At 47.0% G+C, this 27972-nt stretch overlaps 1 protein-coding gene across 4 annotated transcripts; it reads left to right on the top strand.

The window, feature by feature from the left end:
* The first annotated feature begins 7 nt into the window (after positions 1 to 7).
* Positions 8 to 27972, top strand: LOC144324971 (uncharacterized). Of its 4 annotated transcripts, XM_077916615.1 has the most exons (5): positions 8 to 591; positions 2227 to 2432; positions 5376 to 6563; positions 22352 to 22406; positions 22449 to 27972. In XM_077916615.1, exons 1-5 carry the CDS (start codon positions 143 to 145, stop codon positions 24433 to 24435), a joined length of 3885 nt encoding a protein of 1294 aa, XP_077772741.1. In that variant the 5' UTR covers positions 8 to 142; the 3' UTR covers positions 24436 to 27972. The 4 variants fall into 4 exon arrangements, 2 of the variants coding, with proteins under 2 accessions (XP_077772741.1, XP_077772740.1); XR_013390285.1 differs by lacking the exons at positions 8 to 591; positions 5376 to 6563; positions 22352 to 22406; positions 22449 to 27972 and adding exons at positions 725 to 908; positions 4546 to 5223 and having other exon boundaries at positions 2227 to 2381; XR_013390284.1 differs by lacking the exons at positions 8 to 591; positions 5376 to 6563; positions 22352 to 22406; positions 22449 to 27972 and adding exons at positions 726 to 908; positions 3506 to 4538 and having other exon boundaries at positions 2227 to 2381.

Here is a 27972-nt window from a genome sequence, read left to right as displayed (position 1 = left end):
CCTATTGCATCACCTGCAGTTACACGCAGGGGTTTGTGAACCCTTGTATGTGTGAATGCACTTATCCCTGTGCATTTAGAAGAGCACGGCATTAATTTCGTGAGATCCGCACACTGATCCCATCACTTTTGGAAGCGTTGCTATGCAGCCCCACCCGATGCATGCTCACTCAGAAGTAAGTCCTACTCTCCGATGCAGGCAGGCATGGTCATTTCTTTTCTCTTCCACATCTGTCCCCCCCCCCCTTGAGTCTCCCCCACCCAAAGGATCGCGTGGGCGTTTCATTCCTTGCATGGGACACTTTCTCCTCTATTTTTCCTGGGATGAAAAGCGGCTGCAGAAGCAGGAAAATCCGCTTGGCGGGGGGAAGAGATCATTTTCGGGAGGGGGAATCTCCTGGCCGGGAAGCCACCCCCTCCTTCTCCCCCCCCCACTTCCTGAGCTGGGGGGTTTTCCCCCGGGGGGTTTCTTGATGGAGCCATCTCTGAGCCCAAGACACCTCCTGCCACTGCGCAGACCTTCGCCTCTTCTCCATCCCAGCCTTTCCTTGGGATCCTGGAGCCTCTATTTTGGGGGAGGGGCAGAGCCAAGGTACCCCCCCATGGCCCCCCCGCCTCCCTTGCTGTTAGTCTGCTTAGATGTGGGCTCCTTGGGGCAGAGTCCTTGGCCCAGAGGGAGGGAAGGGGGCAGCCCCTGGAGCGCAGGCGCAGAAGCAGGAAAAACTGCAGCCAGGGAGAGGGAGGGGAGGATTTGGTGCTTTCAGCTTGGCAAGGGTTAAAAGGAGCCGAGCTGGATTCCTAGAGAGGACAGGAAGTGAGGGGGGCGCAGGTCCTCCCTCCCTGCCAAGTTCCCTTCCTGCCAGCCGAGAGGAGGCTGCTTTCTTCTCTCCCTTGGCCCAAGCTTCCTGGGTGAGTCTCCTCTCTCCTCCCCCTGAGGGTGCCGTGGGGAGAAGGGGGTCCCAGGGGGCAGGGAGGGGCATGGGGGGCCCTGCTCAGTGGGGGGAGACCCCCAAGTCATGGCAGAAGGCAAAGGAGACGCAGCAGCGACGGGGGGAAATGGCAGGCGTCGCCCCAGGAGTTGGGGGGAGAGGGGCGGAGAGGAGGAGGCTGGACAAGGGGCAGGAAAGGGGGAGAGGGGCCGAAAGAAGCCGGGGAAGGAAGGTGGGGCGCCCGGGGCGGAGGGAGGCGCTCCCCTCCTAGCCTGGAGGTCATCAAGTACCTTTGGCTGCTTCCTTCCTGTGCTTCAGGTAGAGTTGCACCTTTGGTTGGGCAAAATACAGGTGTGGGGGGGGCGGCGGAGTGTAACTGGGGGGGGGCTAGAGATTCCTTGACCTGGTGCAGAAACCCCTTCAAAGCAATCCGTTCTTGTTGTTGAGTCATGTCCGCCTCTGCATGACCCCCTGGACCAGAGCACGCCAGGCCCTCCTGTCTTCCACCGCCTCCCGCAGTTTGGTCAAACTCATGTTCATAGCTTTGAGAACACTGTCCCACCATCTCGTCCTCTGCCGTCGCCTTCTCCTTGTGCCCTCCATCTTTCCCAACATCAGGGTCTTTTCCAGGTAGTCTTCTCTTCCCATGAGGGAAGAAAAACCTGCAAGATCAGACTTTGATGCCTTCCATGCCAGGGTGGGGGCCACATTTTGAGACTGGAGACTTGCGAAGGTGGTGCATAAACACAGACAATATCTAAGGAGGAGTGGTGTATTCATCTCATGATATTTCAGAAATGTGGCATCACCAGCTCCTCTGCTTCCACATACAGATTTGGTCCCTAGGCAACCCCTGACAGAGGCAAATAGGGCCACAACATCTACCTGGCTTGCAGTGAGAGAGCTCAAAGAGTGTGAACTGGACTCTCCATACAAAGCACCTGGCATGGGGGCACCCACATGTAATAGCTACTAGTCGATTTTCACATGCTCTGGGGTTGCAGTTTTCAGGATTGGGGACAGGGTGGTGACTGGTTTTGGCACCAAGTTCTGTCCATAAGCCCCACTGAGTTCAATGGGATCTACTCTCTGGTCACTACTGTGCAGGCCATGCCAGCCGTAGGAAGTGGAGTGAGGAGCAAACAGGTGAAATTGGAACCACTGGAGATGTTTAGAAAAAGGACTTCTGTTGGGAAGGGGCTGCCCCATTTGTGCTTTTCCAGGGGCAGGAGAATATCTAGGGCAGGAGAATCCCTGCAGGGCCTCTGAGGTTCCCTTTGCTTCTTCCTCTCTCCCAGGCTCCTCGACTCCTTAGGAAGGATGAAAGAGACGGATCCTGCAAAGCTAGCGAGGATGGAAGGGGGAAGATGGACGGTTGACCCGGTCAGGTTGTCTCCCGCATCCCTCCCCACAACCTCTGAGCGTTCCCTCTCAGGGACCTCCAAGAGATCTGGTGAGTTCCAGGGGAGTGGAGATGCGGACATGGATGGATGGAGCTGGAGAGGTATTGGGGCTTGCTCACTTTGGGGGTGGGGGGAGGCAGGCAGGCGGATGGAGATGGAGAAGGGGAGCACCTTTTCAGGCTCCTCCACCTGCCTGCCTGAACCTCCACTGTTTGGAGGGAGACCAACAGCGTCTGGGATTCTAACATCCCCACGGTGAACCCTGAATTGAAGGATATCAACTCTTTCCTCTGTGAATGTTCTCCATCTAGTCATGCCTTTTTAAACAAGGACCAGACTTGACTGAAGCTCCCAGGCCTTCTTCAATATTGGCTTCAGAGCTTTTAGGGAAGTTGAAATAACTTCTGTGAGGTCTGTTGTTTTGGCTCTGTCTGCATTAGACTGACCTCGGAGATGGAGTGGATTCCAGGATTGAGCCAAACAAAATCTATCCCAGATTAAAGCCAAGCAATATGTCAGTTAATACCAATAAACAAAGGCAGTGAAAACTATAGTAAGGCCTCACACCTAACTCTCTCCAGTTCTTCCTCTGTCACAAGCATTTATTAACTTGCTTCAATAATGGATGTGAACCATGTCCCCTTCGCTCTGAGTGGGGTTTGGGTCCAGGACAGCGATGCAGAGTTTGCATGACTTACACTAACATGGCAGTGCATTGCTGGGGGGGGGGGGTCAGGTGTTGGATTTGATGCTTCTGTGTCATCTGTGCCCCGTCACGGTATGCTGGCAGTGTGGCCCCAGCGGTTTCAAGAGAGCCAGGTGCCCCGCAGGCGTGCACAAATGCTGGGGGGGTCAAAGATGCCACACATTGTTTGGTCGGGTGGCGGGATTTAAACTAAATAAGCAAAAAACCAAGGTATTGGGGGAAAATTTGACACCTTCAGAATCAGAAAAGTTTCAGAAAGAGACAGATTTAAATGTGGTTAAAAAAGTGAGATACCTAGGGGTTAACATGACAGCCAAGAACCTGAACTTATTTAAGGACAACTATGAAAAATGTTGGTTAGAAATTAAAAAGGATCTTGAAAGTTGGTCAAAATTGAAACTTTCCTTGTTGGGCCGAATTGCTGCTATAAAGATGAATGTATTGCCAAAAATGCTGTTTTTGTTTCAGACTTTACAGATTGTGGACAAAGTGGAGTGTTTCAGGAAGTGGCAGAGAGATATCTCTAAATTTGTCTGACAGGGCAAAAAGCCCAGAATAAAGTTTAAAATTTTAACTGATGCTAAAGATAGAGGGGGGTTAGCCCTGCCAGACTTAAGGCTATACTACGAATCAGCAGCTTTCTGCTGGATGAAAGATTGGCTGCTTCTTGAGAACAGTGATGTTCTGGATTTGGAAGGATTTAACAATGCTTATGGATGGCATGCATATTTGTGGTACGACAAGGTTAAAACCCATAAGGCTTTCAAGAACCATATTGTCAGAAAAGCAGTGTTCAATGTCTGGATGAAATATAAAGACTTACTAGAAAATAAGACCCCAAGGTGGTTGTCACCAATGGAAGCTAAGGCCCAGAAAAGACTCAATATGGAGGCCAACTGGCTGAAATATTGGGAAATACTTGAAAAGGATGGAGATACTTGGAGATTGCAGAGTTTGGAGAAACTAAAAGATAAAGTGCGAGATTGGTTACATTATGCTCAGATTAAAGAGGTTTTTAAATCGGACAAAAAGATAGGATTCCAGGTGGAAAAATCGAAACTAGAAACAGAATTGTTAGAACCTAAGACTAAGGTACTTTCAAAAATGTATAACTTGCTGTTAAAATGGAATACACAAGATGAAACGGTTAAATCAGCTATGATAAAATGGGCACAGGATATTGGGTACAATATTATGTTTGCTGACTGGGAAAAGTTATGGACCACCGGTATGAAGTTCACGGAATGTAATGCCTTAAAAGAAAATATTATGAAAATGATATACAGGTGGTACATGACCCCAGTCAAGCTTGCAAAAATATACCATATGCCTGATAATAAATTTTGGAAGTGTAAAGAAATTGAAGGAACATTTTTTCACCTCTGGTGGACCTGCCCTAGGGTTAAGGCCTTCTGGGAAATGATTTATAATGAGTTGAAAAAGGTATTTAAGTATAAATATAAGGGTGTTAAAAAGGGACCGAACATTCTTTATGTATGCAACAACAGCAGCAAGGATACTTATTGCAAAACATTGGAAGACCCAAGATTTGCCCACGCTGGAAGAATGGCAGATGCAACTGATAGACTACATGGAATTGGCAGAAATGACCGGCAGAATCCGAGACCTGGGAGAAGAAGCTATGGAAGAGGATTGGAAGAAATTTAAGGACTATCTACAAAAACATTGTAAACTGTATGAGTGCTAAGAAGGATGCAGGAAAGAAAACAACATGGCACTAGCAAACTGTATGAAAGGATAATGAGAATATGGAAAATTTGAGAAAAAAGATAAACTTTGGATTAATATTGTGTCTAAACTTAAGAACTTATGTTGTTGATAAAAATATGCAAAGTTAGAGACATAATACTGGGAAAGTACAAAATTAGATTTGAAACAAGGTGATAATTTGCTGTTTAAAACTTTATAATTGGGAACGCAGGAACGAGAGATGTGAGGAAGTCCAAAAATTGAAGAAAGTTTGGGTTTTAAAGAATCGATTTTGTTGTTGTATATTTTTTTCCTTTACTTTTCTTTATTGTGTTTTAATCTTTCTTTCTTTTGTGTCTTTCTTTGTTAACTGTATTTTGGTGATGGTTTTATATGTGTCTGGTGATGAAATTTGTTTAAAATCTTTAATAAATATTTATTTTAAAAAACCACAAAAAAAACAAAGATGCCACACATCAACAATGACATTAAGTTAGACTCCAAGGATGTCTGCTTGAGGCTGAAACAGAGCACTCTCAAGTCTCGCGGGGGGGGGGGCGGACTTTGTTCAATAATCTGGAGCGCCATTTCTTTCCAAGGCTCTAATTAGCTTCTCTTTTCATTGCAGATGGTGAAGAACTGGAAGAGAAGAACAAGGGGGACCAGAACAGAATCCACATAGCAGAGAAGTCATATAAATATTCAGAGTGTGGAGAGAACATCCGTCAGAGCTCCCAGTCCACCTCCCATCAAAGAAAGAGCTTCGTTAGGAGGGATAGCTTCACTTCACACGAAAGAACAAAGAGTAGGGAGAAATTGTATCAGTGCAGAGAATGTGGAAAGAGTTTCACTCGGAAGGGCAGTCTCGCTTCCCATCATAGAATTCATACAGGAGAGAAACCCTATAACTGCATGGAATGTGGAAAGAGCTTTAGTTACAGCCACCATCTGACTTCCCATCAAAGAATTCATACGGGGGAGAAACCCTATCATTGCTTGCAATGTGGAAAGAGCTTCAATCGGAAGCATCATCTCACTTCCCATCAAAGAATTCATACGGGAGAGAAACCCTATCAGTGCTTTGAATGTAGAAAGAGCTTCAGTTTCAGGTGCAATCTCACTTCCCATCACAGAATTCATACAGGGGAGAAACCCTATCAGTGCTTCGAATGTGGAAAGAGCTTCCTGGACGGGTCTAAGCTCACTATCCACCAAAGAATTCATACCGGGGAGAAACCATATCCATGCCTGGAATGTGGAAAAAGCTTCAATGTCAGGCAAAGTCTCACTTCCCATCAAAGAGTTCATACAGGGGAGAAACCCTATCAGTGCTTTGAATGTGGAAAGAGCTTCCGGGAGGGGACTAAGCTCAGTATCCACCAAAGAATTCATACCAGGGAGAAACCATATCCATGCCTGGAATGTGGGAAAAGCTTCAGTCTCAGGGACAGTCTCACTTCCCATCAAAGAGTTCATTTAGGGGAGAAACCTTTTCAGTGTCAGGAGTGTGGAAAGAGCTTCAGTTTCAGGTGCAGTCTCACTTCCCATCAGAGAGTTCATACAGGGGAGAAACCCTATCAGTGCTTTGAATGTGGAAAGAGCTTCACTCAGAGCTCCAATCTCATTTACCATCAACGAATTCATACAGGGGAGAAACCATATCAGTGCTTCGAATGTGGAAAGAGCTTCACTCAAAGCACCCATCTCACTTCCCATCGACGAATTCATACAGGGGAAAAACCATATCCATGCCTGGAATGTGGGAAGAGCTTCAGTCTCAGGCACAATCTCATGACCCATCAAAGAATTCATACAGGCAAAACCAAAAAATAAACCAACAATAATATTAAACAACCCTTACAAAGCACAAGTGTATAAAAAAGAGAAGACGGGAGAATAACTAAAAATACCCTTTATCACCTTTGTATCATATATATCATATTATTTATCAACCCATAGAAAGGCAGGCTCCCCCAGCTCTCCCCTGGGTGCCCCCCTCTTTTCCCCGTCTCCCACCCTGAGAGATCCTTCACTGCATTCCTTGCAGGCCCCTCCCCCTCTTCCTGTTTTATATAATTTTTAAACCTTTATTATACCGAAATCTTAAAAATACATACAATATAAAACATTACATTCAAACATTACAGATTATGAATACACAAAAAGTATAAATGAAAGAAAAGAGAGAAAAGAAGTAGAAGAATAGCAAATGATGTTACGATAAAGAAAAGCCTTCCAACTATACCCATTGTACTATTTTGAACTTAATTTTTCTTAGTTTCCTAAATCCCCCCCCCCCCCACACCTCACATTCTCCTTTTGGGTTCTCGTTTTCTCCAATATTTCCTTACATTACAAGACTCATTCAATATACTGTTGTTAGCTGCTCTAAGCCCAGCTTTGGCTGGGGAGGGCAGGATATAAATAAATAATAATAATAATTATCATCATTATCTGCCATAAAGCTTTTGTTATCACAGTAATCTTTAAGATATTCTTTGATTACTTTCCATTCTTTATTAACATCTTGTATCGTATTTCCGCTTACTACTCTGGTTATCCTTGCTGCTAATAATAATAATAAATTATTTATACCCCGCCCATCTGGCTGGGTTTCCCCAGCCACTCTAGGCAGCTTCCAACAAAATACTAAAATACAATAACCTATTAAACATTAAAAGCTTCCCTAAGCAGGGCTGCCTTTAGATGTCTTCTAAAGGTTTGGTAGTTATTTTGCCACTACCAAGAAGCCCCTCTGGCTGGTTCCCTGTAACTTGGCTTCTCGCAGCGAGGGAACCGCCAGAAGGCCCTCGGCGCTGGACTTCAGTGTCCGGGCAGAACGATGGAGGTGGAGATGCTCCTTCAGGTATACTGGGCCGAGGCCGTTTAGGGCTTTAAAGGTCAGCACCAACACTTTGAATTGTGCTCTGAAACGTACTGGGAGCCAGTGTAGGTCTTTCAAGACCAGTGTTATGTGGTCTCGGCGGCCGCTCCCAATCACCAGTCTAGCTGCCGCATTCTGGATTAGTTGCAATTTCCGGGTCACCTTCAAAGGTAGCCCCACATAGAGCGCATTGCAGTAGTCCAAGCGGGAGATAACCAGAGCATGCACCACTCTGGTGAGACAGTTTGCAGGCAGGGAGGGTCTCATCCTGCGTACTAGATGGAGCTGATAAACAGCTGCCCTGGACACAGAATTGACCTGCGCCTCCATGGACAGCTGTGTGTCCAGAATGACTCCCAGGCTGCGCAGCTGGTCCTTCACGGGCACAGTTACCCCATTCAGGACCAGGATGTCCCCTACACCTGCCCGCCTCCTGTCCCCCCAAAACAGTACTTCTGTCTTGTCAGGATTCAACCTCAATCTGTTAGCCGCCATGCATCCTCCAACATCCTCCAGACACTCACACAGGACCTTCACCGCCTTCACTGCTTCCGATTTGAAAGAGAGGTAGAGCTGGGTATCATCCGCTTACTGATGAACACCCAGCCCAAACCCCCTGATCTCTCCCAGTGGCTGCATGTAGATGTTGAAAAGCATGGGGGAGAGGACAGAACCCTGAGGTATCCCACAAGTGAGGGCCCAAGGGTCTGAACACTCATCCCCCACCACTACTTTCTGAACACGGCCCTGAACTGAAAGTATACTAGCAGTTTGGTTTGCCATTTGAGTTTTGAGGGGATGGTTTTGCTTTTCCAACTTTTCGCAATTCGAATCCTGGCAGCAGTTGTGGCATACATAAATAATGGTCTATTTGACTTATTGATTTCCGTTGTCATGATTCCTAACAAAAAAGTCTTCGGGCTCTTGGAACGCGTGAATACTGGAAATCTGTCCTCCTCCTATGTGTGTCCTCCTTAATTCAAAATAAAGGAATCTTAATATAAAACATACAAATATAGATGAAAGAAAACTCTCATCTGCCTGTCTGAAAATTATCTGTAGTGACAATTATTCAGAATTTGAGCTCCAGAATAAACCCAGCTGTATTTATAGAATCATAGAATCATAGAGTTGGAAGAGACCACAAGGGCCATCGAGTCCAACTCCCTGCCAAGCAGGAAACACCATCAGAGCACTCCTGACATATGGTTGTCAAGCCTCTGCTTAAAGACCTCCAAAGTAGGAGACTCCACCACACTCCTGGGCAGCAAATTCCACTGTCGAACAGCTCTTACTGTCAGGAAGTTCTTCCTAATGTTTAGGTGGAATCTTCTTTCTTGTAGTTTGGATCCATTGCTCCGTGTCCGCTTCTCTGGAGCAGCAGAAAACAACCTTTCTCCCTCCTCTATGTGACATCCTTTTCTATATTTGAACATGGCTATCATATCACCCCTTAACTTCCTCTTCTCCAGGCTAAACATGCCCAGCTCCCTTAGCCGTTCCTCATAAGGCATCGTTTCCAGGCCTTTGACCATTTTGGTTGCCCTCCTCTGGACACGTTCCAGTTTGTCAGTGTCCTTCTTGAATTGTGGTGCCCAGAACTGGACACAGTACTCCAGGTGTGGTCTGACCAGAGCAGAATACAGTGGCACTATTACTTCCCTTGATCTAGATGCTATACTCCTATTGATGCAGCCCAGAATTGCATTGGCTTTTTTAGCTGCCGCGTCACACTGTTGGCTCATGTCAAGTTTGTGGTCAACCAAGACTCCTAGATCCTTTTCACATGTACTGCTCTCAAGCCAGGTGTCACCCATCTTGTATTTGTGCCTCTCATTTTTTTTGCCCAAGTGCAATACTTTACATTTCTCCCTGTTAAAATTCATCTTGTTTGTTTTTGCCCAGTTCTCTAATCTGTCAAGGTCGTTTTGAAGTGTGATCCTGTCCTCTGGGGTGTTAGCCACCCCTCCCAGTTTGGTGTCATCTGCAAATTTGATCAGGATGCCCTTGAGTCCATCATCCAAGTCGTTGATAAAGATGTTGAATAAGACCAGGCCCAAGACAGAACCCTGTGGCACCCCACTAGTCACTCTTCTATTTAATACCCAGCCTTTTCCCTTCTGTCAGGGAACTGACATCAGAGACACGGGAGAAGGAGAGGGTCTCCGATTCTGCAGGTGAAGGTCCTAGCACTAGGAGGAGACTCAGCTTGGTGGAAGGGGAAGGAAATGCGCGTAACACCAAAAGTCCAGGAGAGCAATGGGAAGAGGAGGTGGAAGGGCTCCGGGATTCTTCCCTGGAAGTCAGTGAAGAGAGCCCAGGCACTCCACTACCCACGCCCACCCTGCGCAGGAGACTCCCGCGCAATGAGAGGCGGAGACGATTGGGGGTCAAACAGCTTTTATGCTGGCAGAGGTTTAAGAAATGCCCACAGACAGATTCTGTCAGTGACTGAGGCAGCCACGCAGAGATGGGCTGTGCAGTCCGAAGGGTTTAACCAGGCAACCAAGCGCCCAAACGGGGTCGGCTTACGCACGAGTAACTCCAAACCATTACACCTTCCCTTCAGCAAGATGACACTTTCCCTACATTTCCCTCCCTAGCCCAGCCTTCAAATCTTAACCACTCAGACAGGGCAATATGACTCTTAAAATAATCGTCTAATAATCCAAATTATATTTCTCCAGTTTCTCGGTCCAGTTCCTTTAAAACCTTTTAAAAGCCATTCCATCAAATCTCAGGCAAGTCACAATCCAAAATTCTTGTCTCTTTTAATCATCCAATTCCTGCTTTCTCTTCTTTTCCTAATCTTTGAAGATTTTAATCCACTGGGGATGGGGAAGAAGGCATCTTCATTCCCTTTCCTCAGAGTTTCCCTCAAACGAGATCGCAGCTTGCGTTGTGAACAGTTCAAGGAGCTGCATTGCATCCCCTTTTGCTGGCTGTATATTTTTCTCTGCCGCTCATTCCCACACCCGCTCAGCCCAACCTCAGCTTTCCATGGGGCTCTTTCTCTCCCCTCCTGTTCTTCCCTCGCCTGCTCAACAGAACCTCCTGCCTCTCCCAGTGACTCCTTCCCAACGACTCCCAGTTTATGACCCACACATTCCCCTCGATCTCTTTTTCTGGGTCTTCAGTCCCAAGGTGTTCCATGTCTGGATCGGGAGCAGAGCTGCAGAAGCTTCGTTTTTGGAGTGGCTGCATCTGGTTCTCCATAAACCACGCAGATGCAAACTTCACTGCCAAAAGAACAACTTTCTGCTAAAGGGTTTTCAGCTTCGTTACAGAAAAAAAACTTTAGGAAACCTAGCAGATGTGAAAGTAAGAGAGAAACAGCCCATTGAGCTCACAGGTTTATCTTTCTGGCTCAGTGTGCCCTTGAGAGAACAAAAGGCAAATATAATATATCCAGCTGCCTCAGCAGAAAAGAACCTTCCGGAAGGAACCAGTATTTTCCAGTATTTTCCGGTTTCTGCCCTCAAGACTTGAGCCATGACATTTTGTCCCACTGCCAGAAGAGCATCTTTAGCTCCCGAGTTTCTGTGGCAACACTTTTTGGGATGTGGTTCTCTGCAGGAACATTTGTATTTCAATAAAAGCCTATCTTTCCACTTGGAGACTTCCTCCTTTTCTTTTGGGTTTCTGTGGGTTACCTCCAGTCTAGGAACCGTTTTTTGGATTCTGCTACATACACATGACTGAATGGAAAAAATAAATTTGAAAGTAATTTATAATGAGACTGAAACACTAAAATTATTGATAGAAACAACTCTTAAAACATTCAAAAAATGAATCAGCGATAAATTTTAAAACATATTTTTTCCATACTGTGAAGTTCATTTTACGGTTTGTTGGGAGGGGGGCATTATTCCAAAGCAGAGCCCATCTTTTTCACAGGATCCTTATTAAACTAGGGAGTGTCTGCATGCGATCCCATCTCTACAGCTCACATAAGCACCACAGAGAAGGTGGCCGAAGTCTGAAAGGCGAAAGCATCAGCCTTGAATGCAGGAGTCAGGGACGCTTCTCTCTCTCTCCCCCCCCTCCCCCATGGAGACCTGGGACTCCTTCTCCTTCAGAAGGGACCTCCAAGGAGGGATACAATCTATTTCAGAGAAACAGACCTGACAAGAAAGGAGGAGGAGTGGCGTTATATGTCAGGGATGTGTATACCTGTGAAGAGATCCAAGATTTAGAACCTCAAAGCCAAAATGAGAGCATTTGGGTCAAAATTAAGGGAGAGAAGAATAGCAGAGACCTCATTGTGGGAGTTTACTATAGATCCCCAAGCCAAACGGAGGACATAGATGATGCCTTCCTGAAACAGATGGCCAAGCATGCAAAAGGAAGGGAGATAGTAGTAATGGGGGACTTCAATTACCCGGATATTTGTTGGATGTCAAACTCAGCCAAGAGCATAAGGTCAAACAGATTCCTCACTGGCCTTGCAGACAACTTCATTGTCCAGAAAGTGGGAGAAGCAACAAGAGGAACAGCCATTTTAGATCTGGTCCTAATCAATGTTGAGGACCTGGTTAGTGGGGTAGAAGTGGAAGGATCATTAGGCGCGAGTGATCATGCTCTTCTGAAGTTTACTATACAGCGGAAAGGAGCAGCCAAGCATACTAGGACTCAATTTCTTGACTTTAAGAAAGCCGACTTCATAAAACTTAGGGAAGTGCTGGGTGAGATCCCATGGACAGTAATGCTGAAAGGAAAGGGAGTTCATGATGGCTGGGAGTTTGTTAAGAGGGAGATAGTAAAAGCACAACTTCAGGCAATACCAATGAGACGGAAACATGGAAGGTGCCTAAAGAAGCCAGGGTGGCTATCTAAAGAACTTTTAACTGAGTTAAGATTAAAAAAGGATGTGTACAAAAAATGGAAAAGGGGGGAAACCACCAAAGAGGAATTCAAACAAATAGCCAGCACATGTAGACACAGAAAGTCAGAAAAGCTAAAGCACAGAATGAACTCAGGCTTGCTAGAGAGGTTAAAAGCAACAAAAAAGGCTTTTATGGGTATGTTCGTAGCAAAAGGAAGAACAAAGAAACAGTGGGGTCACTCAGAGGAGAAGATGGTGAAATGCAAACAGAGGACACAGAAAGGGGCTGAACTCCTCAATGCCTTCTTTGCCTCAGTCTTCTCCGATAAAGAAAACAATGCCCGACCTGAAGAATTTGGAGCAAATGATTCAGCAGAGGAAACACAGCCCAGAATAACTAAGGAGATAGTACAAGAATACTTGGCTAGTTTAGATGTATTCAAGTCTCCAGGGCCAGATGAACTGCATCCAAGAGTATTAAAAGAACTGGCAGATGTGATTTCAGAACCACTGGCAGTCATCTTTGAGAATTCCTGGAGAACAGGCGAAGTCCCTGCAGACTGGAGGAGGGCAAATGTTGTCCCTATTTTCAAAAAGGGGAAAAGAGAGGACCCAAATAATTATCGCCCAGTCAGTCTGACATCAATACCAGGGAAGATTCTGGAGCAGATCATTAAGCAAACAGTCTGTGAGCACCTAGAAAGGAATGCTGTGATCACCAATAGTCAGCATGGATTTCTGAAAAATAAGTCATGTCAGACTAACCTGATCTCGTTTTTTGACAGAATTACAAGCCTGGTAGATGAAGGGAACTCAGTGGATATAGCCTACCTTGATTTCAGCAAGGCATTTGACAAGGTGCCCCATGATATTCTTGTAAAGAAGCTGGTAAAATGCAGTCTTGACTATGCTACCACTCAGTGGATTTGTAACTGGCTGACTGACCAAACCCAAAGGGTGCTCATCAATGGTTCCTCTTCATCCTGGAGAAGAGTGACTAGTGGGGTGCCACAGGGTTCTGTCTTGGGCCCAGTCTTATTCAACATCTTTATCAACAGCTTGGATGATGGACTCAAGGGCATCCTGATCAAATTTGCAGATGACACCAAACTGGGAGGGGTGGCTAACACCCCTGAGGACAGGATCACACTTCAAAACGACCTTGACAGATTAGAGAACTGGGCCAAAACAAACAAGATGAACTTTAACAGGGAGAAATGTAAAGTATTGCACTTGGGCAAAAAATATGATAGGCACAAATACAAGATGGGGGACACCTGGCTTGAGAGCAGTACATGTGAAAAGGATCTAGGAGTCTTGGTTGACCACAAACTTGACATGAGCCAACAGTGTGACGCGGCAGCTAAAAAAGCCAATGCAATTCTGGGCTGCATCAATAGGAGTATAGCATCTAGATCAAGGGAAGTAATAGTGCCACTGTATTCTGCTCTGGTCAGACCTCACCTGGAGTACTGTGTCCAGTTCTGGGCACCACAGTTCAAGAAGGACACTGACAAACTGGAACGTGTCCAGAGGAGGGCAACCAAAATGGTCAAAGGCCTGGAAACGATGCCTTATGAGGAACGGCTAAGGGAGCTGGGCATGTTTAGCCTGGAGAAGAGGAGATTAAGGGGTGATATGATAGCCATGTTCAAATATATAAAAGGATGTCACACAGAGGAGGGAGAAAGGTTGTTTTCTGCTGCTCCAGAGAAGCGGACACGGAGCAATGGATCCAAACTACAAGAAAGAAGATTCCACCTAAACATTAGGAAGAACTTCCTGACAGTAAGAGCTGTTAGACAGTGGAATTTGCTGCCCAGGAGTGTGGTGGAGTCTCCTTCTTTGGAGGTCTTTAAGCAGAGGCTTGACAACCATATGTCAGGAGTGCTCTGGTGGTGTTTCCTACTTGGCAGGGGGTTGGACTCGATGGCCCTTGTGGTCTCTTCCAACTCTATGATTCTATGAAGCCAGGGCGGATCAGTCCCTGGACCTTGGAGGCGATTCGTTGGCTCATCTGGAAAGATGCCGTATAATTTTCCTTTCCCCGTTTGCCATTTGGGGTTCCCCCTTCCGCACCACAGGGTTCCTCCTGAAGTGATGGACATGAGGCAGGAGTTGAGAATGCAGATGAGCTGCATGCAAGCTGCCAGCCAGCCCTGTGGAGCCTCCTTTTATTGACAGAAATATGCAAACCCAGGCAGATACATTTTGGGCTGTGACCTTTACACATCTTCCAGTCCCGAGATAGTGGGGTGGTACAAAGTTATTTTGGCACCTGTTTCCACCGCATCATTTTCCTCTTGCACAGTGTATGACGGAGACAAAAGGTCTCTGAGACAAAGGTTACAGACAGGACACCACAGACTACTGCAGAGAATACGATATTCAGACAGCTGTGGTTTGTCTGTGTGTGGAGGGGGGTGCCCCACACCCCAAGGTCACGCGTGGAGGCAGACTGTGGCTGCCTGCGGGAGGGGAGTGTGCTCCCTCTGGACCCCGCGATCATCCCTACACCTCCAAGGCCTTGGGGAAGGAAACTAAGGCAGGCTTAGCCATGGCAAGAGGAAGAGCTCTGGTTGCTCCCAAGGGCTCTGCAGGCAATTCAAGCTGGGGGGGGGCCTGTCTCTTCCTCTGGCCATTGCAGCCCCCAGGAAGCCGTGGAAGAACGGCAGGAGACCTTCAGCAGAGAACAGCCAAGCTCGGTTCTCTCCGCAATGGCTTCCTCTTCTGAGAGCTCCCTTTCTTCTTTGGGCTAGACCAGGAGGAGCCCAGTTCAACCAGTTCCCCAGAGTGCCCCCACTGGGCTCCAGTGGCCCCCTGAGACCCATAGGGATCCGGAGTGGGGGCAACTTCTGTTGAACTGCTGCCTGAGGGGGGAGGAACAGGTGTCTTGGCCCATTTGGGGGGCAAGTGAGGGCCATCCAGAAAGGGCTCCTGGGACCCCGAGGGGCCAGAAGGGGAGTCTCCAGCCTTGTCTGGGGAAGAGCCCCTCTTTCCCCTAGGCCTGCAGGTGGAGCCCTTCTGCTTGTTCTGGCTCTTGGGGTGACGAAGGAAGCCGGTCCAGGGGTCAAACTCCCCTGAGGGAACCTTCCCCCTTTGAGGGGATAAAGCCCCACTTCTTCTTTGGCTTCAGAGACAGGTGGGGCTTTCCCTCCTCCTGTTCTGGCCGATAACCTGGAAGATCCCCCAAGGCATCTTGCCTGGCATCTCCCAATGGAGAGGCCTCCTCCGCTGGGCCAACATGGCGAGGAGAGAGGCTGCCCTGCGGAGGCAAAGCCATCATGGCAGGAAGGCGGCTGAGGATGCCCTGTGAGCGCTGGAACCCGAAGGTGCCACCCTCCTTCAGCTGGGAGGAGAAACCTGAGAGCGTGGGACTCGTCGACATTGCCACTTGGTAGGCTCGACGTTGAGCTCTAACCCGTGTCCGGTCTGATTCAGAATGAGTTTTCTGCCACCGGCACTCTAGCCATGTCAGCGTTTGTTTCCTCACCCTCAGCTCCAAAGAAAACCACGGGGCTGTCCGGGCTCCATGCAGTCAGAGAGGGCGCTTCGGAGCCAGACAGTCAGTAGCCCTGGTTGACTCCGCATTCCAGCGTGCAACCAGGGAATCAGCTGAAAGGCCATCAACTTGGGATAAAGCATCCCCTACCACTCTCTGGAAGCCGGACCATCCGAATCGGTCCCACCTCCCTGCAGAGGGGAAGGGTTGCGGAGAAGTCCGTGAAGGAGAAGGAGAGGGAGCAGCCAAGAGGGAAATGGGGGGGGGGGACTCCCTCAGGAAACCAGGCGAAGGAGACCAGGCCCAGGGGAATCTGAAAGGGGATTGGCCAGCTGTCCAATGGAGAGGCTTCTGATTGGTCCAGCCCAGCTTGGGTGGAAAATGGGGTCAAAATCCGCTTGGGAGGAGGGGGAGATCATTTTCGGAGGGGGGGGATCTCCTGTCTGGGAAGCTGCCCCCTCCATCCTTCCCCCCACTCACTGAGCTGGAGGGGTTTTTTAAAAGGGGTTTCTTGATGGAGCCATTTCTGAGCCCAAGACACCTCCTGCCACTGCGCAGACCTTCGCCTCTTCTCCATCCCAGCCTTTCCTTGGGATCCTGGAGCCTCTATCTTGGGGGAGGGGCAGAGCCAAGGTACCCCCCCATGGCCCCCCCGCCTCCCTTGCTGTTGGTCTGCTTAGATGTGGGCTCCTTGGGGCAGAGTCCTTGGCCCAGAGGGAGGGAAGGGGGCAGCCCCTGGAGCGCAGGCGCAGAAGCAGGAAAAACTGCAGCCAGGGAGAGGGAGGGGAGGATTTGGTGCCCTCGGCTTGGCAAGGGTTAAAAGGAGCCGAGCTGGATTCCTAGAGAGGACAGGAAGTGAAGGGGGCGCAGGTCCTCCCTCCCTGCCAAGTTCCCTTCCTGCCAGCCGAGAGGAGGCGGCTTTCTTCTCTCCCTTGGCCCAAGCTTCCTGGGTGAGTCTCCTCTCTCTTCCCCCGGAGGGTGCCGTGGGGAGAAGGGGGTCCCAGGGGGCAGGGAGGGGCATGGGGGGCCCTGCTCAGTGGGGGGAGACCCCCAAGTCATGGCAGAAGGCAAAGGAGACGCAGCAGCGACGGGGGGGGGGGCAATGGCAGGCAGGCAGGCGTCGCCCCAGGAGTTGGGGGGAGAGGGGCGGAGAGGCTGGACAAGGGGCAGGAAAGGGGGAGAAGGGTTAAAAGGAGCCGGGGAAGGAAGGTGGGGCGCCCGGGGGGGAGGGAGGTCATCAAGTACCTTTGGCTGCTTCGTTCCTGTGCTTCAGGTAGAGTTGCACCTTTGGTTGGGAAAAATACAGGTGGGGGGCGGCGGAGTGTAATTGGGGGGCTACAGATTCCTTGACCTGGTGCAGAAATCCCTTCAAAGCAATCCGTTCTTGTTGTTGAGTCGTGTCCGCCTCTTCGTGACCCCCTGGACCAGAGCACGCCAGGCCCTCCTGTCTTCCACTGCCCCCCACAATTTGGTCAAACTCATGCTGGGAGCTTCAAGAACACTGTCCCACCATCTCGTCCTTCTCCTTGCGCCCTCCATCTTTCCCAATATCAGGGTCTTTTCCAGGGAGGCTTCTCTTCTCATGAGGGGGCCAAAGTATTGGAGCCTCAGCTTCAGGATCTGTCCTTCCACTGAGCACTCAGGGCTGATTTCCTTCAGAATGGAAAGGTTTGATCTTCTTGCAGTCGATGGGACTCTGCACCATAATTCAAATGCAATGTAATGCAATCCATTGCAATGATCCAATGGAAGCTCACAGTCACTGCAAACATTCCAGCAACAATATTGACACGAAATCCTCCTGACCTGCTGGATTTCTGCCTGCCAGAATGATGTAGAAACCCAGCCCAAAAAGTGGGGAGGGGGGATGGTGGGAGAGAGAGCAACAAAGCCTGCTTCTCTTCCTCATAGATTGGCATACCCCAGGGCACCAAGGTCCCTTTGGTTCCACCATGAAATATTTGAGGCCCCCACCCCGTTAATGGGCATTGCCATTCAACTGGTGTGTGCACCCTGCATCTTGGGATCAACTTTGCAGGGTGGGGCTTACTTGGGTCCATGGGCGTCCGATGGGGAGAATTAAATGCTTAATTAAATGAGATTCTGCCCCTTAACATAAATCCTGGCTATGCCCGATGCCTGCTCCCTCCTAATGTTTTATTCAAGTTGGCACCCCTGATTGACTGTAGCTGTTCACTGCTGCTATTATTGTTGTTGTTGTTGTTGTTGTTAAATTTGTATCCTGCCCTTCATCCAAAGTTTACAGGGCGATTCACAACATAAACATGCAAAATTAGAACACCAAACGCATAATGAAACAAAGGCAAAGGCAACAATCTCTCCTCCCACAAACATATTGAAAAGGCCATAGAATGCTAACCAGCCAAAGACCCAGTTATAGAAAAAGGTTTTTGCCTGGCACCTCAAGATGTCAGGAAGGGTCCAGGCGTGCCTCTCTTGGGAGACCTTCCCCCAAATGGGGAACCACTGCAGAAAAGGTTCGCTGTTGTGTTGCCACCACCCAGACCTCTCATGGAGAAGGCACACAGAGAAGAGGCTGGATGGCCATCGGTCAGGGATGGTCTAGTGGAGATTGCTGCATTGCCCCAGGGGGTTGGCTAGATGACCCTCAGGGGTCCCTTCCTACTCTGCAACTCTCTGGCGCAGGTTTGTGAAGATTTTTAGGTACAAGTTGGATGCAGGGGGTTGCATAGGATTCTAGCCCACCTTATGCACCGTCGGCTCAGGAATAAGTCCCGCTGATCATGATGAGACTCCCAGGCTGTGCAGTCTTGCTTTTTAAATAAATGTTTTCCTTTTCAGATAATACAGAGCATGGTGAAATCCCAATAAATAGTGCCTTTGCTAGACTCTTTTCAGGCACCTGCTAAAAGTAGTCTTGTTTAGGCAAGCTTACTCAGATGCTTGGGAAGCTGAAGGAATTTTACTCTATTTTAATAGTTTAGATTTTGTATGTTTTAAAGTAGGGTTGCTAATTTTCATTGATTTTACTGCTGTGATTTTTTGTTTTGTTTTATGTTTTGGTAAACAGTTTTGCAGGCTTTTAAAAATAAACTTTATTAAATAAACAATAAATATAAATAAAATAACAGACCCCATCCTGTGGATTTAAGTATCTGCCCCCAGTGGCCTCCTTGTTATCAGAGGCCCAGAATCCACATTCCTTTGTAAGAAAATATGAAATAAAGTCAAAACAAAATCAATGGGGGGGGGGGAGTGACAGGAAATTTTCCGCACCAGCTAACACCTGACCTTGCTGCGCCACTGCATGGGGGCATGCAAATAAACCCCCTTCAGATTGAGGGATAAGTCACATTTCTGAACAGAGGTTGTAGCCAGACGGGAACATTTGCACATGGGAGGAGCACAGGGAGAAGAAAAGCCCTTCTGCATCTGCAGCAGCACAACTGGGCCACTTCCTCTGTCCCAGATGCAACAAAACATGTCTCTCCCCTATTCAGGCTAAACAAGTAGACAAACTAATGTGAAAGCAGATTTCAGATCTATCCTCAGGAAATGCTAAACAAGGATAAAAGACTCCTTCTCCCAACCTTCTGGGACAAATGAAGAGGGATTATCAGTCATTGGGTGGCTTGTACTATTAACAGAGGACATGGAACACGTAAAATCCTTTTTGGCTATCTGTAATAAAATTCTAACCATCTTGAAAGGTACTTGTAAAATCTTCTGGAAAAATCTAGCAGAGCGTCTGTGGGTTTTGATAAAAAAGAAATGGAAATTGGTGCAGTCTCAAAAGAGGCTATTTCTATCAAGCTACCCTAAGCCTTTGGGAATCTTGTCACAAGAGGAGTGTAAAGCTCACCTCTGGAGTTTATAAAGGGTATACATGCCTGGTGTTCTTAAGAACACTACAGATTTAGGACATGTGGAAGATCTATACTTTGATGGCTTCCATGCCAGGGTGGGGGCCACATTTTGAGACTGGAGACTTGCGAAGGTTGTGTATAAACACAGACAATATCTAAGGAGGAGTGGTGTATTCGTCTCATGATATTTCAGAAATGTGGCATCACCAGCTCCTCTGCTTCCCCATACAGATTTGGTTCCCAGGCAACCCCTGACAGAGGCAAATAGGGCCACAACATCTGCCTGGCTTGCAGTGAGAGAGCTCAAAGAGTGTGAACTGGGCTCTCCATTCAAAGCATCTAGCATGGGGGCACCCACATGTAATAGCTACTTGTCTACTTTCTGGCCATGCTCTGGGGTTGCGGTTTTCAGGATTGGGGACAGGGCTCCACTGGTTTTGCCACCAAGTTCTGTCCAAAAGCCCCACTGAGTTCAATGGGATATGTGAGAGAGTATAGGCCCATACCCCAGAACGAACCTAAGGATTAGGTTGTTCATAAGAAGAGGAGGGAGTGAAGGGAGAGGGAAGGGTTAATCTCAATAATATCAGGACCCAAGCTAACTGCTGCAGTTGTGGTTAAGCAGCTAGCAGCAGCTGTGGTTAAAACCACAATTGCTTCAGCTATGTAGGCCAGAAGCTGTTTCCTGCTTCATGCTTCCTGCTTCAGTAATGCAAGAGAAGAAGAACAAACATACAAGGGAGGGAGGGGAGCTTAGCTAGCCATATAGCCATATGCCATATAAGGTAATAAGTTGTAACCTTGCCAGCTGATTGGGGAGACGAATGCATGCTCCCAGGTATAAGAATGCTTGCTGAACACAGTATACGGGCCGCCAGTCTTTGGAAGATATTCCACTGGCTGCCTCTGCGCAGATCTCAATAAAACTCTTTTCTCCGAAGAAGTTGCTTCCCTGGTGCTTTTGTTCTCTCCTCGGTCCTGGGCAAGCGGGCAAATGAATCCCCTGTAAGCTAAGGCTTCATTGTCAACCTACGTATACAAGCTGACGTGGTTGGAAGGAGGGAGAGGGTGCCTGGAGGGTATATACACTGCATATAACTTGTCATTTCTTTGGACTTGCTGTGGACTCACCACGCAAGTGCCTTCTGCTATCCGGAGAGCAGAATAAACTCTTTCTTTGAACCAACTCGGTGTCATTTTGACTTCCTTCCTCCTGTCACAGAGCAACGCAGACCCAATCGGTGAACTCCAATAAGGCTACATTGGAACCATTGGAGATGTTTAGGAAAAGGGCTTGTGTTGGGAAGGGGCTGCCCCATTTGTGCTTCTTCAGGGGCAGGAGAATATCTAGGGCAGGAGAATCCCTGCAGGGCCTCTGAGGTTCCCTTTGCTTCTTCCTCTCTCCCAGGCTCCTCGACTCCTCAGGAAGGATGAAAGAGACGGATCCTGCAAAGCGAGCGAGGATGGAAGGGGGAAGATGGACAGTTGACCTGGTCAGGTTGTCTCCCGCATCCCTCCCCACAACCTCTGAGCGTTCCCTCTCAGGGACCTCCAAGAGATCTGGTGACGTGGATGGATGGAGCTGGAGAGGTATTGGGGCTTGCTCAGCTTGGGGGTGGGGGGAGGCAGGCAGGTGGATGGAGATGGAGAAGGGGAGCACCTTTTCAGGCTCTTCCACCTGCCTGCCTGAACCTCCACTGTTTGGAGGGAGACCAACAGCGTCTGGGATTCTAACATCCCCACGGTGAACCCTGAATGGAGGGATATCAACTCTTTCCTCTGTGAATGTTCTCCATCTAGTCATGCCTTTTTAAACAAGGACCAGGCTTGTCTGAACCTCCAGGCCTTCTTCAATATTGGCTTCAGAGCTTTTAGGGAAGTTGAAATAACTTCTGTGAGGTCTGTTGTTTTGGCTCTGTCTGCATTAGACTGACCTCGGAGATGGAGTGGATTCCAGGATTGAGCCAAACAAAATCTATCCCAGATTAAAGCCAAGCAGTATGTCAGTTAATACCAATCAACAAAGGCAGTGAAAACTATAGTAAGGCCTCACACCTAACTCCAGTTCTTCCTCTGTCACAAGCATTTATTAACTTTGTTCAATAATGGATGTGAACCATGTCCCCTTCGCTCTGAGTGGGGTTTGGGTCCAGGACAGCGATGCAGAGTGACTTACACTAACATGGCAGTGCATTGCTGGGGGAGGGGGGGTCAGGTGTTGGATTTGATGCTTCTGTTTCATCTGTGCCCCGTCACGGTATGCTGGCAGTGTGGCCCCACCGGTTTCAAGTCAGGTGCCCCGCAGGCATGCAGAAATGCTCGGGGGGTCAAAGATACCACACATCGTCAATGACATTAAGTTAGACTCCAAGGATGTCTGCTTGCGGCTGAAACAGAGCACTCTCAAGTCTCGCGGGGGGGCGGACTTTGTTCAATACTCTGGAGCGCCATTTCTTTCCAAGGCTCTAATTAGCTTCTCTTTTCATTGCAGATGGTGAAGAATTGGAAGAGAAGAACAAGGGGGACCAGAACAGAATCCACATAGCAGAGAAGTCATATAAATATTCAGAGTGTGGAGGGAACATCCGTCAGAGCTCCCAGTCCACCTCCCATCAAAGAAAGAGCTTCGTTAGGAGGGATAGCTTCACTTCACATGAAAGAACAAAGAGTAGGGAGAAATTGTATCAGTGCAGAGAATGTGGAAAGAGCTTCACTCGGAAGGACGGTCTCACTTCCCATCATAGAATTCATACAGGGGAGAAACCATATCAGTGTATGGAATGCGGAAAGAGCTTCACTCACAGAGCTGGACTCGTGTCCCATGAAAAATTCCATACAGGGGAGAAACCATATGAGTGCTTGGAGTGTGGAAAGAGGTTCAGCTGGAAGACAAAGCTCACTTACCACCAAATGATTCATACAGGGGAGAATCCCTATCAATGCTTGGAATGTGGAAAGAGCTTCACTCTGAAGGGCAGTCTCGCTTCCCATCATAGAATTCATACAGGGGAGAAACCCTTTCATTGCTTGGAATGTGGAAAGAGCTTCAGTCAGAGTGCCCATCTCACTTCCCATCAAAGATCTCACAGTGGGGAAAAACCCTATCAGTGCTTAGAATGTGGAAAGTACTTTAGCCGGAAGGAAAGTCTCGCTTCCCATCATAGAATTCATACAGGGGAGAAACCCTATCAGTGTATGGAATGCGGAAAGAGCTTCAGTAAAAGTTCCCATCTCAGTTCTCATCAAAGAATTCATACAGGGGAGAAACCCTATCAGTGCTTCGAATGTGGAAAGAGCTTCAAGGAGGGGACAACGCTCTCTTCCCATCAAAGAATTCATACTGGAGAGAAACCTTATAAGTGCACAGAATGTGCAAAAAGCTTCAGCCAGAAGGGTAGTCTCACTTCACATCAAAGAATTCATACAGGGGAGAAACCCTATCAGTGCTTCGAATGTGGAAAGAGCTTCAAGGAGGGGGCAACGCTCTCTTCCCATCAAAGAATTCATACTGGAGAGAAACCTTATAAGTGCACAGAATGTGCAAAAAGCTTCAGCCACAAGGGTAGTCTCACTTCACATCAAAGGATTCATACAGGGGAGAAAACATATCAGTGTTTGGAATGTGGAAAGAGCTTCCGGAAGGAGATTAATCTCACAAGCCATCAAATAATTCATAGAGGAGAGAAACCTTTTCAATGCCATGAGTGTGGAAAGAGCTTTCGTATCCGGCTGAGTCTCACATTCCATCAAAGAATTCATACAGGGGAGAAACCCTATCAGTGCTTCGAATGTGGAAAGAGCTTTAGTCAAAGTACACATCTCACTTCCCATCAAAGAATTCATACAGGGGAGAAACCCTATCATTGCTTTGAATGTGGAAAGAGCTTCAGTCTCAGCCATAGTCTCACTTCCCATCTTAGAATTCATACAGGTGAGAAACCCTATCAGTGCCTGGAATGTGGAAAGAGCTTCAGGGATAGGTCAAAGCTCTCTTCCCATCAAAGAATTCATACAGGGGAGAAACCTTTTCAATGCCATGAGTGTGAAAAGAGCTTTCGTCACAGTTCCCACCTCAGTTCTCATCAAAGAATTCATACTGGGAAGAAACCCTATCAGTGCTTGGAATGTGGGATGAGGTTCAATCAGAAGGATAGTCTCACTTCCCATCAAAGAATTCATACAGGGGAGAAACCCTATCAGTGCTTCGAATGTGGAAAGAGCTTCAGTCAACGCTCCAATCTCACTTCCCATCAAAGAATTCATACAGGGCAGAAACCATATCAGTGCTTGGAATGTGGAAAGAGCTTCAGTCAGAGGGTGAATCTCGTTTCCCATCACAAAATTCATACAGGGGAGAAACCCTTTCAGTGCCTGGAATGTGGGAAAAGCTTCAGTCTCCGTCACAGTCTCACTTCACATCAAAGAATTCATACAGGGGAGAAACCATATCCATGCCTGGAATGTGGGAAGAGCTTCAGTCACAGGCAGACTCTCATTTTGCACCAAAGAATTCATACAGGGGAGAAACCCTATCAGTGCTTGGACTGTGGAAGGAGTTTCAATCGGAACTCCCATCTTACTTCCCATCAAAGAATTCATGCAGAGGGAAGACCAAAAAAAGAAAAGTAATAAAGCAAAAATTATTAAACAACCCGTACCAAACACAGTTGAATGGGAAAGAGAACGGGACGGGGGAGAATAACTAAAAATACCCTTTATTATATTTGTATCATATAACAATAGAATGGGAAACACCAAAGATCTGTTCAAGAAAATTGGAGATATGATAGGAACGTTTCGGGCAAAAATTACCATAATAAAGGACAAAAGTGGTCAGGAGTTACAGTGGGGGGTGTGAGTATTTGATCCCCTGCTAAATTTGCCTGTTTGCCCTCTGACGAAGAAATAAGCCATCCTTAATTTTAATGGTATGTTTATCTGTAGCTGTGAGAGACAGAATAACAAGAAAAACCCCAGAAACCCAGAAGACAAAAGTCAGAGATTGATGTGCTGTGCATTATAATGAGTGAAATAAGTATTTGATCCCTTTGCAAAAGATGACTTAGTGCATGGTGGCAAAACACTTGTTGGCAATTACAGAGGTCAGTCGTTTCTTGTCGGTGGCCACCAGGTTTGCACACGTCTCAGGAGGTATTTTGTCTCACTCCTCTTTGCAAATCCTCTCCGAGTCCGTAAGATTTCGAGGCTGATGTGTAGCTACTCGAACCTTCAGCTCCCTCCACAGATTTTTGATGGGATTAAGGTCTGGAGACTGGCTAGGCCACTCCAGGACCTTAATGTGCTTCTTCTTGAGCCATTCCTTTGTTGCCTTGGCCGTGTGTTTTGGGTCATTTTCATGCTGGAATACCTATCCTCGACCCATTTTCAATGCCCTGGTAAGATTGATTGCTTCTGTCAACAGGTGTCTTTTGCACAGGTACTGTAACAACCTGGGATAACAGGTAAGACTTCTCCCTTACACCAGGTGCTTCTAATCTCAGTTTATTACATACAGTGAAGATACCAGGTAGATTTGACATCTGGCTGGTTGATAGGGGATCAAGTACTTATTTCACTCATTATAATGCACATCAATCTCTGACTTTTGTCTTCTGGGTTTTTGGGGCTTTTCCTGTTGTTATTCTGTCTCTCACAGCTACAATAAACCTACCGTTAAAATTATGGACTGCTCATTTCTTCATCAGAGGGCAGCGATGGATAATTTTGGGAATATATGCTCCCAATGAGAGGACATCTGAACATTATAAAGGGGATATAAACTTTATAGGGAATATAATGTTAATGGGAGATCTAAATGGGGCTGTTTCATTAGGTTAGGCAGGATAATATAGAAATTGGATACAAAAGGAGGGGGAAATGCCCAATTCCTTTTTGTACATGACAACAACTTAGTGGACTTATGGAGACAAACATCCATTAGACAGGGAATATACATTTTATTATAATGCTTAAAACTCAACAAGTAGAAGAGATGCAGTGTGGGCAACAAAAGAATTGGCTCTTTTGTTGGAAAGTGGAAATACAGGGACTTCCGGGTCAGCGCCATCGGCAATGGCGGAATTCCTCTCACCCGAGGAATTTGCCCCATGAAAAATAGGGTCTGACCACTACGGCAAAGCTGGAGACCCGGGAAAAATCACAGGCAGGAGAAGCCTGTGAACGTGGGACTCGGCGGGAACCTTCTGCACCTCCCCTACTCGCGGGGAAACCCGATTTCGGGGTTCCGGAGTGACGTGGGGTGAGTAGCGCGGTGCTTCGAGTCGTCTGCTTCTTTAACCGAGCGAAGCTGCATAGCTGTTGCCGGAGAGCGCTGACTTTTTCCTGTGGACAATTTGAACCTAAAGTAATTACCCGTGAGTAGAGCTAGAACAGGAGAATTAGACTTTTAAACATACAATTTGGCATCGAAGCAGGGAGGATCAAAACAGGAAGTCCGCCTTCCCCTTTTTGTAAATAGACTGAGGCAAAAAGGCTGTAAGCTGAAGCCTTGGAAAGCCTTTCGCAAAAGACTAAAATTTCAACGGTAAAGAACATTCCCCCCCCTTGGGGGCAGGAGAAGAGGGGGGAAGTTGTGGACTGAGCAGACCTGCAGGAGAGAGTGAAGAGAGTTAGAATTCTGCCGCTCTGACCTGGAATCGGACTGCCTGCTGGATTGAAGTTTTTTGGAATGTTTACTGACAGCTAGCTGACAGCTAGCTAAGCAAGATAAATACTTTGTTTCTATATTGCTTCTACAGTTTTTGGGTCTTTTTTAAAAAAAGAACAAATAGTAGCAGAAAACTGAAACTAATTTTGGATCCTTGAATTGTGTTTAAAAGGGCGGAAATGACTGGCAGAATCCGAGACCAGGGTGAAGAGTCGGTGGAAGAAGATTGGAAAAAGTTTAAAGACTATTTACAGAAATATTGTAAAATTAATGAATGTTAGAAAAATGAAGTAATACGGCTTTAGTAGAAATATTATAAGGAATTAAGTATAGATAGGTTAATAGAGAATTAAAGGGAAAAATAAGGTTAAAATGTGTTATGATAATTATAGGATGGAAAGCAGAGGAAGATGGAAAGGAATTGCTGAAACAACTAAATAGAAGTGGAATACAAAAAGGGAGGTGTGAGGAGGTCATGGAAATAAGTGAATGAAAGATTGAAATTATTTGATGTGTTTTAAATTGTTTCTGTCTTGTTTTCTTAGTTTAAATTGTTTTTGTTTTGTTTTCTTAGTTTAAATTGTTTTTGTTAGTTTATTGTTAGGTATTGTTTTTGTATTGTACTGTTTATTTTCTTTTTCTATGTATGTTCAATTTGTTGGAAAGTAATAAATATTATTATTTTTTTATAAAAAACGGAAAGTGGAAATACAACTGAGAACAATCTAAGACCACTATTCAATATTAGTTATATGTCAAAGGGAACAGTTTGTGCGTGAAAATAAAATAACTCCTGCGTCCAGTCACTCTTCCCTGTGTGGGCTCTGCCGGGAAAGCAGACCTGGCAAGAGAGCAGAGCAGCAGCAGTCCTGAGTCCGTGTGAGCAAAAGGGATAAATTCTGTCCAGAGACAGTTCGTTCTTATCTCTAGTAGTGTTTATTTACAAAGCAGTAAATCCATCAGAAACTTCAGCCATTTCTGTGCTCTCCAAAAGCACACCCGCGCAGCTTCTGTGCCAAGCTGCTGTGTGTCAGTCAGCAGAGAAAACGAGACTGAAAGCAGACACACACTGTGACACACTTCTCTGCCTCAAGCTCCTCCCAGATACAGGACACCACGGAGTTTTAACCCTGTCAGTTCCAAACTCCACACAATTGACACACAGAAGATGGAGACTAAATGAAGCTTCCGGGAGGGGGCCAAGCTCACTAGCCATCAAAGAATTCATACAGGGGAGAAATCTTTTCAATGCCATGAGCGTGGAAAGAGCTTTTGTCACAGTTCGTCTCACTTCCCATCAAAGAACTCATACAGGTCAGAAACCGTATCAGTGCTTTGAATGTATTTTCCAGTTTCTACCCTCAAGACTTTTGCCATGACATTTTACCCCTCTGCCAGAAGAGCATCTTTAGCTCCCTAGTTTCTGTGGCAACACTTTTTGGGATGTGGTTCTTTGCAGGCACAATTGTATTCAATAAAGGCCTATCTTTCCACTTGGA

This window comes from Podarcis muralis, chromosome 12 (genome assembly GCF_964188315.1).
Source record: "Podarcis muralis chromosome 12, rPodMur119.hap1.1, whole genome shotgun sequence".
Lineage (NCBI taxonomy): Eukaryota > Metazoa > Chordata > Lepidosauria > Squamata > Lacertidae > Podarcis > Podarcis muralis.
This window is presented reverse-complemented; position numbering and strand designations above follow the sequence as displayed.